The sequence below is a fragment of the Cupressus sempervirens genome, chromosome 8, assembly GCF_028749045.1.
Source record: "Cupressus sempervirens isolate cs-2001-9-10 chromosome 8, ASM2874904v1, whole genome shotgun sequence".
NCBI classification, from domain to species: domain Eukaryota; kingdom Viridiplantae; phylum Streptophyta; class Pinopsida; order Cupressales; family Cupressaceae; genus Cupressus; species Cupressus sempervirens.
Window position 1 is genome coordinate 572,118,475 of NC_143125.1, and position 16,262 is coordinate 572,134,736.

At 35.5% G+C, this 16,262-nt stretch overlaps 1 protein-coding gene across 8 annotated transcripts in view; it reads right to left on the bottom strand.

Moving 5' to 3' along the window:
• Positions 1–16,262, bottom strand: part of LOC149543679 (uncharacterized) — a 196,838-nt gene that overhangs the window by 43,129 nt on the left and 137,447 nt on the right. For all 8 annotated transcript variants that reach the window (XM_089798438.1, XM_089798437.1, XM_089798436.1 and 5 more), the window contains one exon: positions 14,221–14,286. In XM_089798438.1, coding sequence (XP_089654564.1) covers positions 14,221–14,286 — 66 coding nt within the window. Of the gene's footprint in view, positions 1–14,220; positions 14,287–16,262 lie in introns of those variants that run through there.

Sequence of the window (16,262 nt, forward strand, 5' to 3'; positions counted from 1 at the left end):
CTCTTAAAAATGGCGGGCATGAAAAGATATAGGAATGGATAAGCACTAACTACATGAGTATCGGGTCTCACCCTAATCAGGGTGTTCGTGCAATGACACATCTATTCAATAGAACAAAATAAACAAGAAAACCAAAATGACATTGTAGAACCTTTAATTAGATATTTGCCTAGTTATAATCGACAGTGCAAATACAGTAAGTGGATTCATCGTTCCACCAAACTAAATAATTCTAGAAGACAAGTTTTGGGTTCTCAGTATGATCGGTGATGTGAAAGTGAAGATTGTGAATTGCAACCCTATACTTAAAACAGGAGTCTCATATGTCAGATTCTTGAAACAAAAATTAAGAGCTATTTCGTTGCCATCATCAAAGAACCTTAAAGAAGCATCATATAAGATATAAGCTACGTTACCGGATTCGGACCCTGGAGCTCGAGCCCGGGTCCGAATTCGAGCCCAGGTCCGCTATGGGTCATAGCAGCGTCTGTACAGACCCTGCCTGGACTCGTAGTAGACCCAGTCTAATCTGGGAGGACCCGCGGCATGTGGGGCCATAAATTGGCCATAAAAACATTAAAAAATGAGGGTTTTTTTTTTTTTTTCAAACCCTAAAGTATGGCATATCAGATACTTTTCATTCATCTAATCTCTCATTTGCTTTTCCATTTTGCTCTTTCATTTTGGTGTGGCCATTTTGCAAGTTTGAAGAGAAGGTTGTAGAGATTGTTTGTGGAGTCTCAAATCCTTCAAATAATCAGTGTTGAGTGTTCCAAGTATGCATTTGATCCTTCCTTTTGCTTCTTTCATAGTTTGTTTTTAGTTTTTTTAATATTTATTGTTCTAATTTTTTATCAAGTTTTGTATAAGTTCTGAAATACTTTTTTTTTAAAAAATTGTTTTAATAGATTGCAAGAATCATAGAATGAGTAGTCAAGGTTCATTGGGTGGGGTAGGATCCCAAAGATTTAAAATTGATAAAAGCTATCCTTTGTGGAAGTATACAATAAGAATTGAGCAATGTGTTGGAGGGGGAGGGTATATATGGAAATGCAATTTTTGCCAAAACCAATATAGAAGCTCATATTACCGAGTTAAACATCATTTGATAGGCCCACCAGGTCAAGGGATTAGCATGTGTGAGGGCCCCCCAGAGGAAGGTAAAAAGGGGTTGTCGGCCTATCAAAGCAAAAACCACCAACACCACCCTCTCAAACAACCACTAGACCACATCCCTTCCTACCTACCCCATCTGTGGATGAAGATGAAATAGAAAGTTAGAAACACCCCCATCCCACAAGAGAGGCCCATTAGATAAGGCATTTGAAAATGAAAAGAGAGAAAAAGATTGGGCGTTGCCTCATTACGAATGGTGTTTCATTCAATCTAGTGAGATCACCTTATTGGAGAGCGTTGGTGCAAGCAATAAATGAAGCACCTCGTGGTTACCGAGCCCCTGGATATGAAAAGTTGAGAACCACCATATTGCATAATGAGAGGAAAAATGTAGAAAACCTCCTCAAACCAATGAAAGATTCTTGGATCCAAACGGGGTTGAGCATTGTCTCTAATGGATGGAAAGATTGCGAAAACCATCTATTAATAAATGTGATTGTTGTCTGCCCCAAGGGGGCAATTTTTTTGAGGGCAGTTGATTATGAAGGCTAGGTAAAGGATGCAAATTTTATTGCCGAACTTCTCATTGAATCCAAAGAGTCCATGGGAGTTGACAATGTTGTCCAAGTAACAAGGGACAATGTTAAAGTTTGTAAGGCTGCAAGTGCTTTGGTAGAAGCACAATATGAGCATATATTTTTGACACCATGCACTGTCCACTCCTTGAACTTGGTGATGAAAGCAATTGGCACCCAAATTGAATGGGTGAAAAAAGTGTATGAAGAGGGTGAGCAGATCCAAATGTTTGCGACAAACCACCATATGTCACAAGCAATTTTCAGAACTTTCTCCCACTTCGAATTATTGAAGGTAAATTTTAAATTTTATTTAGCTTCATTTATCATTTTAATTTTTGTGTCATACTTTACATAAATTAATACATATTTTTTAATTTTTGTGTTGTTTACATATTTGATATTTGAAATGTGTTATTATATTAACTCAAAATTTGAATTAACATGGTAATAGGTTGCTGAAACAAGGTTTGCTTCACACACAATCATCCTTAGACGACTTGTGAGGGTGAAAAAGCATTGTGTCAAATGGTTATTAGCAATAAATGGGGTGGATGGAAGCAAACCAATACAGAAAGGGCTAAAATTGTAAAGGATTTGATCTTGAGTGATGATTTTTGGAATAGGGTGGAATATGCATTAGAACTCACCAAGCCCATCATGTCTATGCTTCAGTATGCCGACACTAATAAGCCTTGTTTGGGGGGCATATATGATACCATGGACTCCATGCTAGAAAGAATGAAATCAATAAGTTTAAATTTTTATACAATACTTTATCCTTGTTTATTGAGAGATTTTGACTTTTTATTTTAATTAAGTTATTAATACTACATCAAGATAACTTACATGTACATCATTTGATATCCCCAGTCATTCAAAGGAGAGAGCGGGATCCTGAGGATACCTTGTACAATAAGGTGAAGAAAATTGTTCTACATCACTGGAACAAGATGACCACACCTTTACCCCTCCTAGCATATGCACTTTCTCCCAGATATTATAGCGGTGAGATACTTTCTATTCCTCGTAGGGTGGCACCATACAGAGATCCCGGAGTTTCTATTAGGTATAAGAGAGCATTTAGCAGGCTCTTTAGTGATCCTAATGTGGCATCGAATGTTAGGAGAGAGTATGTAGATTTTGTCTCAAGAAAAAATGCAGACCCTGATGCAATCAATGACCAAAGTAGAATGGATGCCATCGGATGGTGGTACTTACATGGGCAAAGTTACATGTACCTCCAACCTCTTGCCATTAAGATCTTATCATAATATGTATTTAAGTTTTTTTCCCTTTTCTTATGGCCGCTTAGCTTGTCGAATTAGCACTCTTAAATTCCTATTGTATTGTAAATTTACAATTTCTAATTTTTTTAAATTGTGTTGGTTCTCTCTAGGTTGCGAGCTCTTTTGCTACTGAGCAGAATTGGAGTACATACTCCTTTATCCACTCAGTGAAGCATAACTGGTTGGGTTCAAAAAAAGCAAAGGACTTGGTATTTATTCACAATTGGTGCCTCCTATCACGCAAGGATCCAGGATATAAGAAGGGACCAGAGAAGTTGTGGGATGTACTACCCGAGGCTTCTGACTTGGATATGACTGTCTAGGATATATCTAGAATTGCCTTGCTAGATGTTGAGGAGGATGAGGAGGAGGATGTGGTTGCATCTAGGGCTAGTGGAACTAGTTTGGGTTCCAATGATGAGGAAAATGATATAGATGAGGATGAAGCCATTGATCCCTCATATTTTGATGACCCATTTGACCCTTGAAGGGCACTTGCATCTTTGATAAACTATGTTTAAACATTTGTCATTGACTCATTTATGATTTATCACCATGTTTCAAACTTTATTAAATTATAATTTATTATCTATCAATCTGATGAAGTAGTCTATGTTTTGAAATTCCATTTTGCATTTTAATAATTCAATGAATGATTTTATTTACAACATTAACATAGATTAATGAGTGAGTATTTAATGTTTATCTTTGACATTTGGCATTGATCAATAATCAAGTAACATTGATATATTCATACTATGAAATGACTTAGTAAGTTAGTTTTACAACTATGCGAGTTTCTTTATATATATATATATATATATATATATATATATATATATATATATATATATATACTCACAAACCCACCCACGAACCTGAACCCCAAACCGAAATTCGTCCCTGAACCCGAATTGGCAACCTAGGATATAACATGAGAATTATGCCATTCGTTCTTGGATATTCGTATTGGTGTTTCTGTCAGGATTTTGTTGGAGTTTAAAATTATGAGATGACAGAGTGCCTTGGTCTAAGCACATGAAGCATACACAGTGAGATGTGGATTTATGTCTCAATCTCAAATAAATATATAGAAAAATCTCCCTTGTTGTGAAGAAGCAATGTTAAGGAGAGATAATAACTTTTATGGTTGAGAGGGGAATAATGGTCTCATAGTGTGTAGATCAACAAGGACACATAAAATCAACATGGTATAATGATGAAATAGTTGAAAATGACTGTAATTATGATAGTGATGTGTTTGTTGACCAGAACTGAAAACTCAGACTAATTGCTTCTATTGCATCGTCCCATTGTGCAAATATACTAAGGTCTTGAGATCTATTAAACAAAATGAAGTTTTCCATAATGATAATTAAATAGGAGTTTTACATTGTGAGGGGGAATAATAACCAATGTTTCATTCCCATTGTTTGACAAATAATTATATGGACGCATTTTCTAATTTGATGCATATGGACCTTCATTAGAGCAACTTGTATCAAGGATGTTGAAGTACAAATAAGAACTTATTATCCTCAAAGGATTTTCTTGTAGAAAAAGAAGAATGGTACATTGGGCATGCTACCAGATATTATGCAATCTTATGAAAGTAACTCCAAAGTTTTGATCTAGGATTCATTAGTCATCTAATGTTCATGCTAGATAAAGTGAGGCTATTGGAACAATATATCTTTTATGATCAGAATCATGAGTATCCTTCTATAACAAGAGGGGGTCTGACACTTCGTTAGAGGCAACCTTGGAAAGAGAAAGAGCAGATAGAGGATATGGTTCATTCAACTTTTGATGATCTCAGTCATATTGATTCAAAGGGAGAAGATCATGTCAAGATGACTTCTCTAGTGACTAGAAAATTGTAGCAATCAAGAAAGAGTTTGATAATCTACCAAGACGAAACCGTAGACAAGAAGGTTTGAAGGTTAATATGCTTTTGTGAGATAGGGAGTAGCTAGAGAAACTACTTTAATTGACTATCAAGGATTATATTGGTTCAGAGGGAGTGTGATAATATATCAGAAGGTTAATGTCAAGAGGTCAATGCATGTAATTGGAGCTTCATATAGAAGCCACATTATCATGAATGTTTGATGTCACCAAGCGTGAGGATAAATCCAAAGCTTATTACACTCACTCATGTTACTATAGAATCAAACAAGTATATTTGCATATGCAAAACTACTCCAACAGATAATTCAATGATCAAAACAAAGAGTGTTGCTAGAAGATCTACCTAGAGAATTTTTGTAGTGATTTTGGGGGAGTAGACCATGAAGATAGTTTCTAGACAAGGTACATTATCACTAAAGAATGAACGAGTGATATTCTCATCAAGTCCCATACCAAAGTGAAAATTGTGCATTTGGAGACTAGTGTGGAGTTGTGAAGAATGAAGCCCTTGCGAAGGAGTCTTGACATCAATAACTTCTTGAAATGTACTTTATTGGGTTCTTCTCTATGAGAAAATGTTCATCTCTTGTACTTAAAGGATGATGCCACAATCATAAATCTCCTTTGGATTGATTTTTAGATAGGATGTTTATTGCTTGACATCTCACTTTGCTTCACTCCCATCAAACATAGTATTGATCAAATAAAATGAAGACGCTTAAAGTTTTGATCAAATTCTTAACATGGGTTACTCCCTCTGAATCAATATAACCAAGTTCACCGAAGGTTGACTGAACCATATTCTCTATTTGCTCCCTCTCTTTCAAGGTTGCCTCTAAAGAAAAGCCAGGCTCCCTTTGTATCTTAGTCTCCCTCTTCCAAAAATAACATTCTTGGGGGAAAGATCAAGGCACATAGCTCTTATAATATGCATAAAATACAAGATTAACTTCAAAAAAATGGATAAAGGTAGTTCTCAAGATATAATACTTAAAAAATGCTTATCTCTTGCAGTTAAAGGATGATGCCACAATCATGAATCTCCTTTCGATTGTATTTAGATAGGATGTTTATTGCTTGACATCTTACTTTGCTTCACTCCCATCAAACATAGTATTGTGTTTGATCAAATAAAATGAAGATGCTTAAAGTTGTTCAAATTCTTATTTTTCCAATTCGCTAAATTCACTATATATATGAAAGAGTTATTTTATTTTGCACCCTTGAAGTTACTTGTTTTCAATATATATTTTATATTTATTGTTTACTTAATAAATTTGACTATTATAAATGGTGATAACTTCACATACAAAGTATATAACACCGATCACTTCAAAATGTATACAATCAATGCTTATATACAAATCTTTTAATATCTTGTTTTCAAGACCGGTCCACCACACTTTTCCTTGCGGGACCCACTTCACTTCACTGACCATTAACATCCTATACTTCCCATCCCGTACTTCACAGTAAAGTGGCGCAAGCTAATGGAGCCCCACTGATCAAATGAGGTGGCAGAGGACTTGTTTTGTTATATGTTGGGGTTTAATTATGACATGATTCAAAGTGGATATCCGTGCAAATATTTCAAATGGATTTGATCGAGGGCTAAATATACATTGATTGGTGTTTTTATTCAAGGTGAATATGTTCATTGACGGTTGCAGTCAAATCACCTAGGGTAAGTCTGAACACAAGGTCCACAATAATGAGCCAATAGTAATTGGCAGTTGCAGTCAAATCACCTAGGGTAAGTCTAAACACAGGGTCCACAATAATGAGCCAACAGTAATTGATTTTTTCCGTAATGCTCCAACTTTCAATTTTATTAGCAGACTCTATTACTTCTACACAATCATTGAAGGGGCCCGTGACTCAAAGTTTTGTTTGTACATACATTAGCATGGAATCATGATTCCTATAGGAGTGATTGATCGATGTCAATATTGCAATCGACATCAAAATATTCACATTGTGGTCAGTCCATCCACATGGTGGTCTAATTCAAACACGACACGAATAGCAATGCTACAAGTTTATAGGAGTCACAAGAGCATTTTACAATAACAACTACCAATGTTGGACATTGTCTTGGTTCCAAGTTGTAATAGTGGTTTTATTTATAGAAGGAATGCCAAAATTAGATGACGCAGTGGTTCTAGATACTTGAGACTTAGTAATTGGATGTGTTTTGTTTTCATAGGCTTCATAGTTTTCTATGGCTTTTCCTCCACTAGGTTTTGAAGCCCACAAAAATGCTAGTTAGTTGGGTTTCACAATGTCACCACATTGCTCGATAGAATCATAATGATATTCGACATGGCTTGACAAACTGTCAGATCCATTTTTCTCCTTCCGCTCACATCTCTTTGTTGGGTTTGATACCTTACTTCATCCCTCTTATACAGAAGCAAATATTTATTCTGCTCTTCTCATGGTCATTGCATTTTTATGTCCACAATAGGTAATGACTGACAATGAGAGCAAGGCTCACCATAAATTCTTCATATGTTCTTTTATATTTGAGATTTGGTTCTAATACCATGTTGGTTTTCTAAGGATTTGTTGCAAATTTACTAAGCACTACCATAATGTCCGGTATGTCTTTTCCAAATGGCAGCAACCTCTTATTTATATAATGATAATAAGCCATGAAGAGACATGTCCCTTAATGTGACATGTCTATTCATTAATTAGATAAATAATATATAAACTTTAATCATAGTTATATATATATATATATAACAACAAACTTATCTCATATATGCTGAACACACACACACACACACACACACACACACACACACACACACACATATATATATAAATTATATCTCAATATAATTATATATAGTTTTATTCGACTGAAGCTACCAAACATCACCAGTATCCTATGGAGCCCAAGCACCATCATTGTTCAACTCTCGGCCTCCCGCGATCACTGGATTGCTTGCGACATATCAATTATTGGCTCTCTTCTGACATTTTTTCCCCTCTTTAATGTTTATGGCCCTATCAAAACAAAAGACAGAGAGAGTTTGGCAGGAAATCTCCTCCATTTCCAACTAAAAACTTCTCCTTTTGTCATTTTTCTCATTTGCACTGGCCATTCTCTCAAATATGCATGTCCAAGTTAGCAAATAATCAATCCAATAATCAGATGTCTTTTCCTTCACAATGAGCTTATATTTATAATCCCTTGTTGACAAAGTTTCCCAAAAGAACTCAACTCTTGAAACTTTCAAACACAACTCTTTTAGTAACATTTAATACTTGGCTTAGGCATATAATTAATTAAATAAATGCTCCCTTCCAGTGATGACTCAACACTCAACTTAAGTGAAATTATATATGCTCCACATGGACGTGTTTCTAGCTTTTTTAGGCTCATCCCTGTATTGGATATGAAATGGGGACGCAGATACCTATTTTCGTCGTCCCTTGCAATGTCCCGAATTAGGGAAAAGGGGTACCATCCCTGAAACTTGTGATTTTTTTTGCTAGGAAATGGGGGTACAGAATCTCGTACTTGGGAGTCCATTCTCATCCCTTGACCATCCCCTTTTGCTAATGCCATCCCCTTTTACCCAGCCGGTGACAGCTAAGTTAAAAGCCAAAAAAAATTGTTTTTTAATTGTTTTTTCATTTCTGCCCAAGACCCACATAGGCATTGAAGATTTCTAAAATAAGTGAACCCTAATGTGGCTTCAAATAACAAAAGGTAAAAGAGTATTTACTATTGTTCATTTGGAGTTTTTGCAAGTTGGGAAGAGGAAGAGGAAAACAGCAACAACAAAAGGGGAGTGCATTTTGGAGGTGCAAGAGGAGGTTTTGCCTTTATTTCTACTTCATTCCAGGTATTTTTTTATTTTATTTTTGTTTGATTCAAACTTTATTGTTGTTTGTTGTCATCTTTCAATTTTTCCAATGACATAGAGAGGGCATGTTGAATGGAACATTGATATATTTATTTTTTCCATAACTTGCAGCAGTATAATACATAGTGAAAAACACGAGCAGCAATGAGAGTGAGGGAAGTAGTGATAGCATGGATGTTGTCATTCAAGAAACTCAAGTATCACATTTACAAAGACCAAGAAAAAGACCTAGGGCGGCCATGAATGATTTTTCAAGTGAGCCTAATATAGATGTCCTTATGGAAGATGCAATGCCTAATCCATCTGAGTGTCCTTCTAATGCCCTAAAAAAATATGCCAAAGGCCCATTCAACTCTAAGAAAACTCTCCTACATTTTGCCACAAAAGTAGAGAACAATAAGAAGAAAAATTCAGGGGGTAGTAGGGAATGGGAGTGTCATATATGTAAGAAACATTATTTTAGGAGCTACACAAGAGTGTATTGTCATCTTTTATGGATAGGTAGGCAAAAGGTGAAAGGTTGCAAAAAAATTATGATGAAAAACTTGAGGCCAATAGGTTGTATGTGGAGAGGGGGTTATTGAAATCCGAGGGTCCTATAGGTAGCACACCCACACCCTCATTCACTCCCACACTTACTCCCACTACCATTGCTAGTAAAGGGAAGGGAAAAGCCAAGAGAGATACCAATGTGGCTAATTTATTTAACATGCAAGCAAAAGAGAGAGCTAAAGAGTCCATTGGTAGATTTCTTATTGCTCATAACATACCATACCATGTTTCTCATTCGTCATTCTATGAACAAATGTGCAAAGATATTTATGTTGTTGGTCCCTCATTTGTACCACAGGAGAGACTAAATTACGCACCACTATCCTTGACAAAGAGTACTCAAAAGTAAACATTTTGATAGAGGATATGAGACAAACATGATGGATGTTCTATCATCGTGGATGGTTGGACCGATATCAAACATCGGCCACTCATCAATCTTATTGTCACTAGTACAGCAAGGGCCTATTTTCTTATAGCCATTGATTGTTTGGGAAAAAAGAAGGATGCATCCTTCCAATTTCAGATTTTAAAGGATGTTATAGAAGAGGTATGGGCTTCAAATGTTGTCCAAGTAGTGACTAATTCAGCTTGGGTGTGTAAATCAGCTAGATTGATAGGAGAGAGCACCTATAGACACACTTTTTGGACCCCATGTTGTGTACATGCATTGAATAACACCTTGAAGGACTTTGCGAAAATTGATTGGATAAAGACTATGGTGTTTGAGGCTAGAGATGTGCAAATGTTTATTTGCAATCATCACACATCTCTTGCATTATTTAGGACATTTTCCAAAAAAGCGTTCCTCAAGCCTGTGGAGACTAGATATGCTAGCTACTTCATTTTGTTGGAGAGGATTTTTGAGGTCCAAGAGACCTTACAAATTTACAATCCGTGGCGGTCAATGCAAAGTGGAATAGATTTCATGAATCAAGCACCCAGCATGCAAGACTTGTCAGACAAATCAAGCACCCCGCATGGAAGACTTGTTAGACGAAGAATCCTGGATGAGAATTGGTGGAAAACAATGAGGTAAGAAACTTAAATAATTGACATCATAATTGTTATTGTTGATTTAACAAAAATATTTCTGATTTAAGTACTTGCTGTTTTTTTAACATATGATGTTTCTCACTTGCAATTTTCTTTCATTTGCAGATACATTTGCTCCTTCATTGACCCTATTGTGCAGGTCATTAGATGTGTTGATACTGACTCTCCTAGCCTTCGAGAGATTTCTGAGACCTTTGATAGCATGCTTGGGTAGATCAAGCAAGCTATTAAAGAGAAGGATGTACTTTGGAGTTCTATGAGGAGCATCTTAAGCTCATTGTAACGAAAAGGTGGAACACTATGAACACCCCACTTCATATGGAAGCCTATGCAGTCAATCCGAAATGGTATGCACCAAGGCCTAGGAGAGTGTCTCCATCTTGTGATGAGGAGGTGAGTTTAATTTATGTTTAAAATTTCTGATTTTATGATATATTTTTAAAATTTTGATTTTATTTGTAAAGTTTATAAGCTCTAACTTCTAAATTTTTGTTTGTTCAATATAGGCGAAGGAGGGCTTCTTCAAGGCCCTTTCAAAAATGTATAATGCAGAGGATGCTGCAAAAATTTGAGAGCAATGGCTTGACTTTTCCAATCTTCACGGTCCAACATTTGGTAGACCAGAGGCAAGGACTGATAGAGCTACATTAGCTCAAAGGGACCCGATTGGATGGTGGACATGGCACGGTAGAGACGCACCTAAGCTGAAAGGCCTTGCCAACCGTCTTCTCTCACAGGTAGTGAGTTCCTCTGTTGCAGAGAGGAATTGGTCTACATATAGCTTCATCCAATCGGTCAAGAGGAACAACCTTACCTCTAGATGATTGGAGAAGCTTGTGGTTGTTCACAGTGTATTGCGACTACAGGAGCGAAAGAGTCTTTGAGTATCGACAGACTCCAGCACTACGTTGGGGTGTTAATCCTGAGGATGCATTGCAGATTGATGAGGATAACACACCTCTAGGGCTACTTGGTGTTCCATTGGATGAGGACCCTCTGCCTACCCCTGTCAATTATTCAGAGGAAGAGACTGGCACTGATCTTGATTTAGATTCCTAGAGGACAGCCATATATTTGGTTTTCCGCTTTGCAAATACTCAGATACATTATTGCTTTTGATTATAATGGAGTTGGACATCTCATTTACACTTCTAGTATTTACTTTCATTATGTCATTTTGATTTCATGCATGCTGATACATTGATACTTGGTGAATGGTTTATCAATGTTGAAATATATCTCTAAAGAAGTCTAATTCTCCATATACATAAAATTTTCAATCTCCTATATTTTATAGCTATCCCCCGAGGTTCTGTCCTTTAAATTTTGGCTTCAACCTGTACCCATACCAAAAACATGTTACCACCCCCTAAAACATCCCCATCCCAAAAACTCCATGGAGCATAGATTATAAAGTTAAATTATAACTTTATTATAAGCCATTTAATGATTTCATAATAATTTAGCCACTTAAAATATAATAACTCCCAAAATACTCATCATTCAGATTTGTCGTCTGAAATAGGGGCCACACCTATTATTTCTCCATGTGACCAAATGCACATTCCAAAAATAGAAAGGGTCTATCTCAATCAACACCCAACTTACCACAAATAGTAAGTACACAAAACTAAGTCCAAACGAAGACCAACCAGTAGCTTACTGAATTGCGGAGAAGACTGAACCCTCCCAAGCCAAGCCAGTGCCTTAAAAGACCCTCTATCCACAATAGTTAGCTTACGAGGATCACAATAATAGGCTAATCTCTGAAACCTTGATGCAAGCAAAATTGGGGACATTACAGATTTCCAAACTTTTGGTAGACTCCTCATACAATTCATCCTTTGAACTTAATGCTACATAAAAATGACAAAATCCAATACATGAAACCTGGTCACATTCAGTAGTATAAATCATAAAAATTATTCTTGTACAAATTGTTTGGCAAAATATCATAGTAAGGAATCAGCAAACAAGTATGTTATCTCTAAACTCTAGGAAGAACAACTGAAAACTCTCACCATAACGTACATGCAAACTGATTGGTAAATTGTTTATGAGAATAAGGCACAAAAAATTAGTTGCAATAGCGTTGGCCTCCTCCATATAAGCAACAATTTCTTCTTAGGTTCTTGTGTTGGCCAATAACTTGTCATCCATACTATTGCTAACACTTAGTGCTCACCGAACATTGTCAGAGAATTGATGCAACTAGGTGGGGCGGCCATAAACACACTCAGAACCAGAGATAATTCTTTTGCCAACCCTATCATTTGAGTTGGGAAGTTATGCAATTTTAAGAGATATATCTCTCTGAGTGCTAACAACACTTTTCACAATTAGATGCAACATGGATGCACCTCTCCAACATGTAGCTGGTTTTGTTGAATGTGATTTTACCTTAATCTACATGGATACTAAATGGAAGATACCCATATTTAACATTTGTTTATGTATCTTTTCACCCCTTTTAAGCCAAAATTCTTTTGGAAAAAAAAATGTGTTTTGTCCAAATCTATATTTTGCTAGAAGTATTATGAACAATTCCATTCATCTCTACATATAAATCTAGAGATCTAGCAAGAGTATTTCCTAGCAGTGTAAACATGCCTCAACCCAATACTGCAGTGGTAAATTTGAAATCTAACATAAGGTTGCAAATTACAGAATGTTATTGTCATTGAATTAGAAATGCAAACCAGCATTTATCTATTTAACCATTTTTCTGCCAGTGTCATAAATCTTTTTCTATAATGAAGACTCTATCCTCTAGATTCATAAAGTAATTAAACAAATAAAAAACATGTGCGCAATTTTTTTGCCACAAAATTTCCATACTAGGGCTCCAAACTTTTGAGGTCCATGCATCCCATTCGACATTAAATTTACAAATCAATCTATGATTGCAAAACTTAGCTTCTTCATATAGAATCTCTTTAAGTAGAGAAAAAGTATGGAATATCTCTATACATGGGATTTCTTAATATCCACATTGTTGCATAACCTCTATTGCGAGTGTATGCATCAATCTTGCACAAGCATCTTCCACTCCATCCACTAAGCACCATTGCTTTTGCTTTGAACTTGGTATAAACACCACTTTGGCATTTACCATCCACCACTTTAGATGGCTTGCATGGTGTTTTAGGGGTCATAGGTTCCTTGGAAACCACTGGACAGGCAAGCAAATCAACAATCCCATTTTTCAAAACAATTGTTTCCTCTATCAATAATCCATTAGATTCCAATAGAACCTACCTCAATGCTACTACGGCCTCTATTGTTATGTCCACAAGATTATGAATGAATGGAGAATGGATACGAACAGCCATTCAAATAAACTACATGCTATCCTATCTACTCTATCAAGACATAATGTGGCATGATATCACCATGTTTGCCAATATGAAATTCAATTAACACTGACAACAATTATCAATATAAATAAAGATGACTATTTGATGATAGTCACATTTTCACAAGAGATAGACCAATGGATTGATGATACAAAGTTGTAACATACAGATATGACTTCTAATGTTGGCAGATGATTCTCTTTTCAAAATTAAGTCTTTGATTTGAAGCCACCACAACAGTGGCTTAAATATTAGGGGCATACATTCAAATTACGATGTTAGACTTGGATTCTTTCAAACTTTTGCATTGCATATTTCACTAGAGCAAGCTACAACTAATTTTTTTAATTTAGAGCTGTCATATATACAAATATTTCCATAATCAAGTAGAAATCCTACGTTAAACATTTCATTCTAATGTTTTTGCAAATGTATATGGAGATTTTTACAAAGATTAAATGGCATTATATTGCTTTAGAATTACCTGCCAAAACACCTGGATAATTGCAAATAGTGATGAGCTAACTATCCATGGAACCAAATGAGAAGCCTGTGAATCATACAGACAAGTAGGCATGTAAAATATTTAAATTTAGAAGACTACAATACAACTACATAAGAGCAACACGATGCATTTAAAACCAGAATGAGGTGTGCAAAATCATTATTTAGAAGAGCATATTGTTGTCTACGAGAAAAGCATGATGAGGCCTGAAGTATAATCAATGCAGTTTTTTGCAACATTTCAACCGTTAAATACATGAATAAGCAAAAGTAATCAAAACAACTGTTTACATATAAATTGCCCTATTGTGATTACATAACAGACTAATCATGTTTTCACATGGTTGAAATTAATTCAAAAGATATCACTTTCAAAATAGGCATTAATGCTAGATTTTGAACAGGAGTGAGCATTGAGCATCACGATAATGGCCCACATTACAACTAAACCACAACCTGATTGCCAAAATAGTAAAAATTTAAATGATCTCTTGCATGTTTAACCCTATGATTTCGTGAATATATCTATGATCTCTGGTTATGTAATTAATAATGAAGATTGCCAAAAGAAACAGAATGCTGGAATAATTTCTGTAATCTAAACCAGAGGAATATATTTAAAATTGTTGGCGGATATTATATTTCTGGGAAATAAATTGAGTTCTGACACAAAGCCTCTGTATGCTCATATTGATGCTATTGATTAAAATACTACTGAATGTGCCAATCTCTGTTTTATGCTGCATTATGAATTTGCACAAACTGGTGAGTTCTGTAAACTATAAAGAAAGTGCACATGTCCAGAAACATGAAACCAGTAAACTGTTCAACATAATGAAACTGTATATTCTGCGAAGAAACTCTGAATGATTTGGTGGCCAAGCGCGTGTCTAAGCGCCTAAAAAAAGTTTCCTAAGAGGATTAGCCATACAGATTCTACTTGGCCAAGATTCCGACAAGGGATCTTACACAGTGGCAGTAACTCCTCACCCTAGTCTGTCTGCAAATTATCAAATTCTTTTATTATTGGTGCTATTGATTAAAATATTATTGAATGTGCCAATCTCTGTTTTATGCTGCATTATGAATTTGCACAAACTGGTGAGTTCTGTAAACTATAAAGAAAGTGCACATGTCCAGAAACATGAAACTAGTAAACCGTTCAACATAATGAATCTATATTTTCTGCAAAGAAACTCTGAATGATTTGTTGGCCAAGTGCGTGTCTAAGGCTCTAAATGCCTAAAATATAATTTCCTGAGAGGATTAGCCATACAGATTCTATTTGGCCAAGATTCCGACAAGAGATCTTACACAGTGCGAGTAACTCCTCACCCTAGTCTGTCTGCAAATTATCAAATTTGTTTAGTATTCTTTCTAAGACTACAGAAATAAAGATATCGACTGAACTGAATATCATGTGCAGTATAAAAAGTGTACTTTGCAGGCAAAATATTATGATTCAGAAAATAAGTGTGTCATTGATTGTATTAGAGCAAACCTTTGCTAAGCACACAATATATCATCTCATTTGCAAATCCTTCGGATAATTGTACAAGGGTGGGTTATTATTATCTCCTAAAGACTAGAGTTAAGATGTGATTTATTATCAATAAAGGTGTTTGATAATGTTTGGAACATTTATACATCATTGTGGAGAATACTTGATTCAATACTATTGCAAAATTGTGGAGTTCAATTATTCAAAGGTCTGATATTATGAAACATCATCAAATTTACATCAAAAGGAGGCTTTGATCCCATGCAATAACATATTATCAAACAAATGTAATATTGGTGGACTATATATTTGACGAAAATCTTTCTTATTTTGTGGGAATTCAAATTATATAATGGGTGCTATTTCTGATGGTAACATTCCATCCAAACTATAGCCCCTAAAGATTATATATTATTGGTACAATACATAATATATGATTTTATATTATGCGGATGGAAGAAACGTGTAATTTAAATCTTTGATTATACTATAGTTTGACCAAGAATTTTGACAAAGAACCA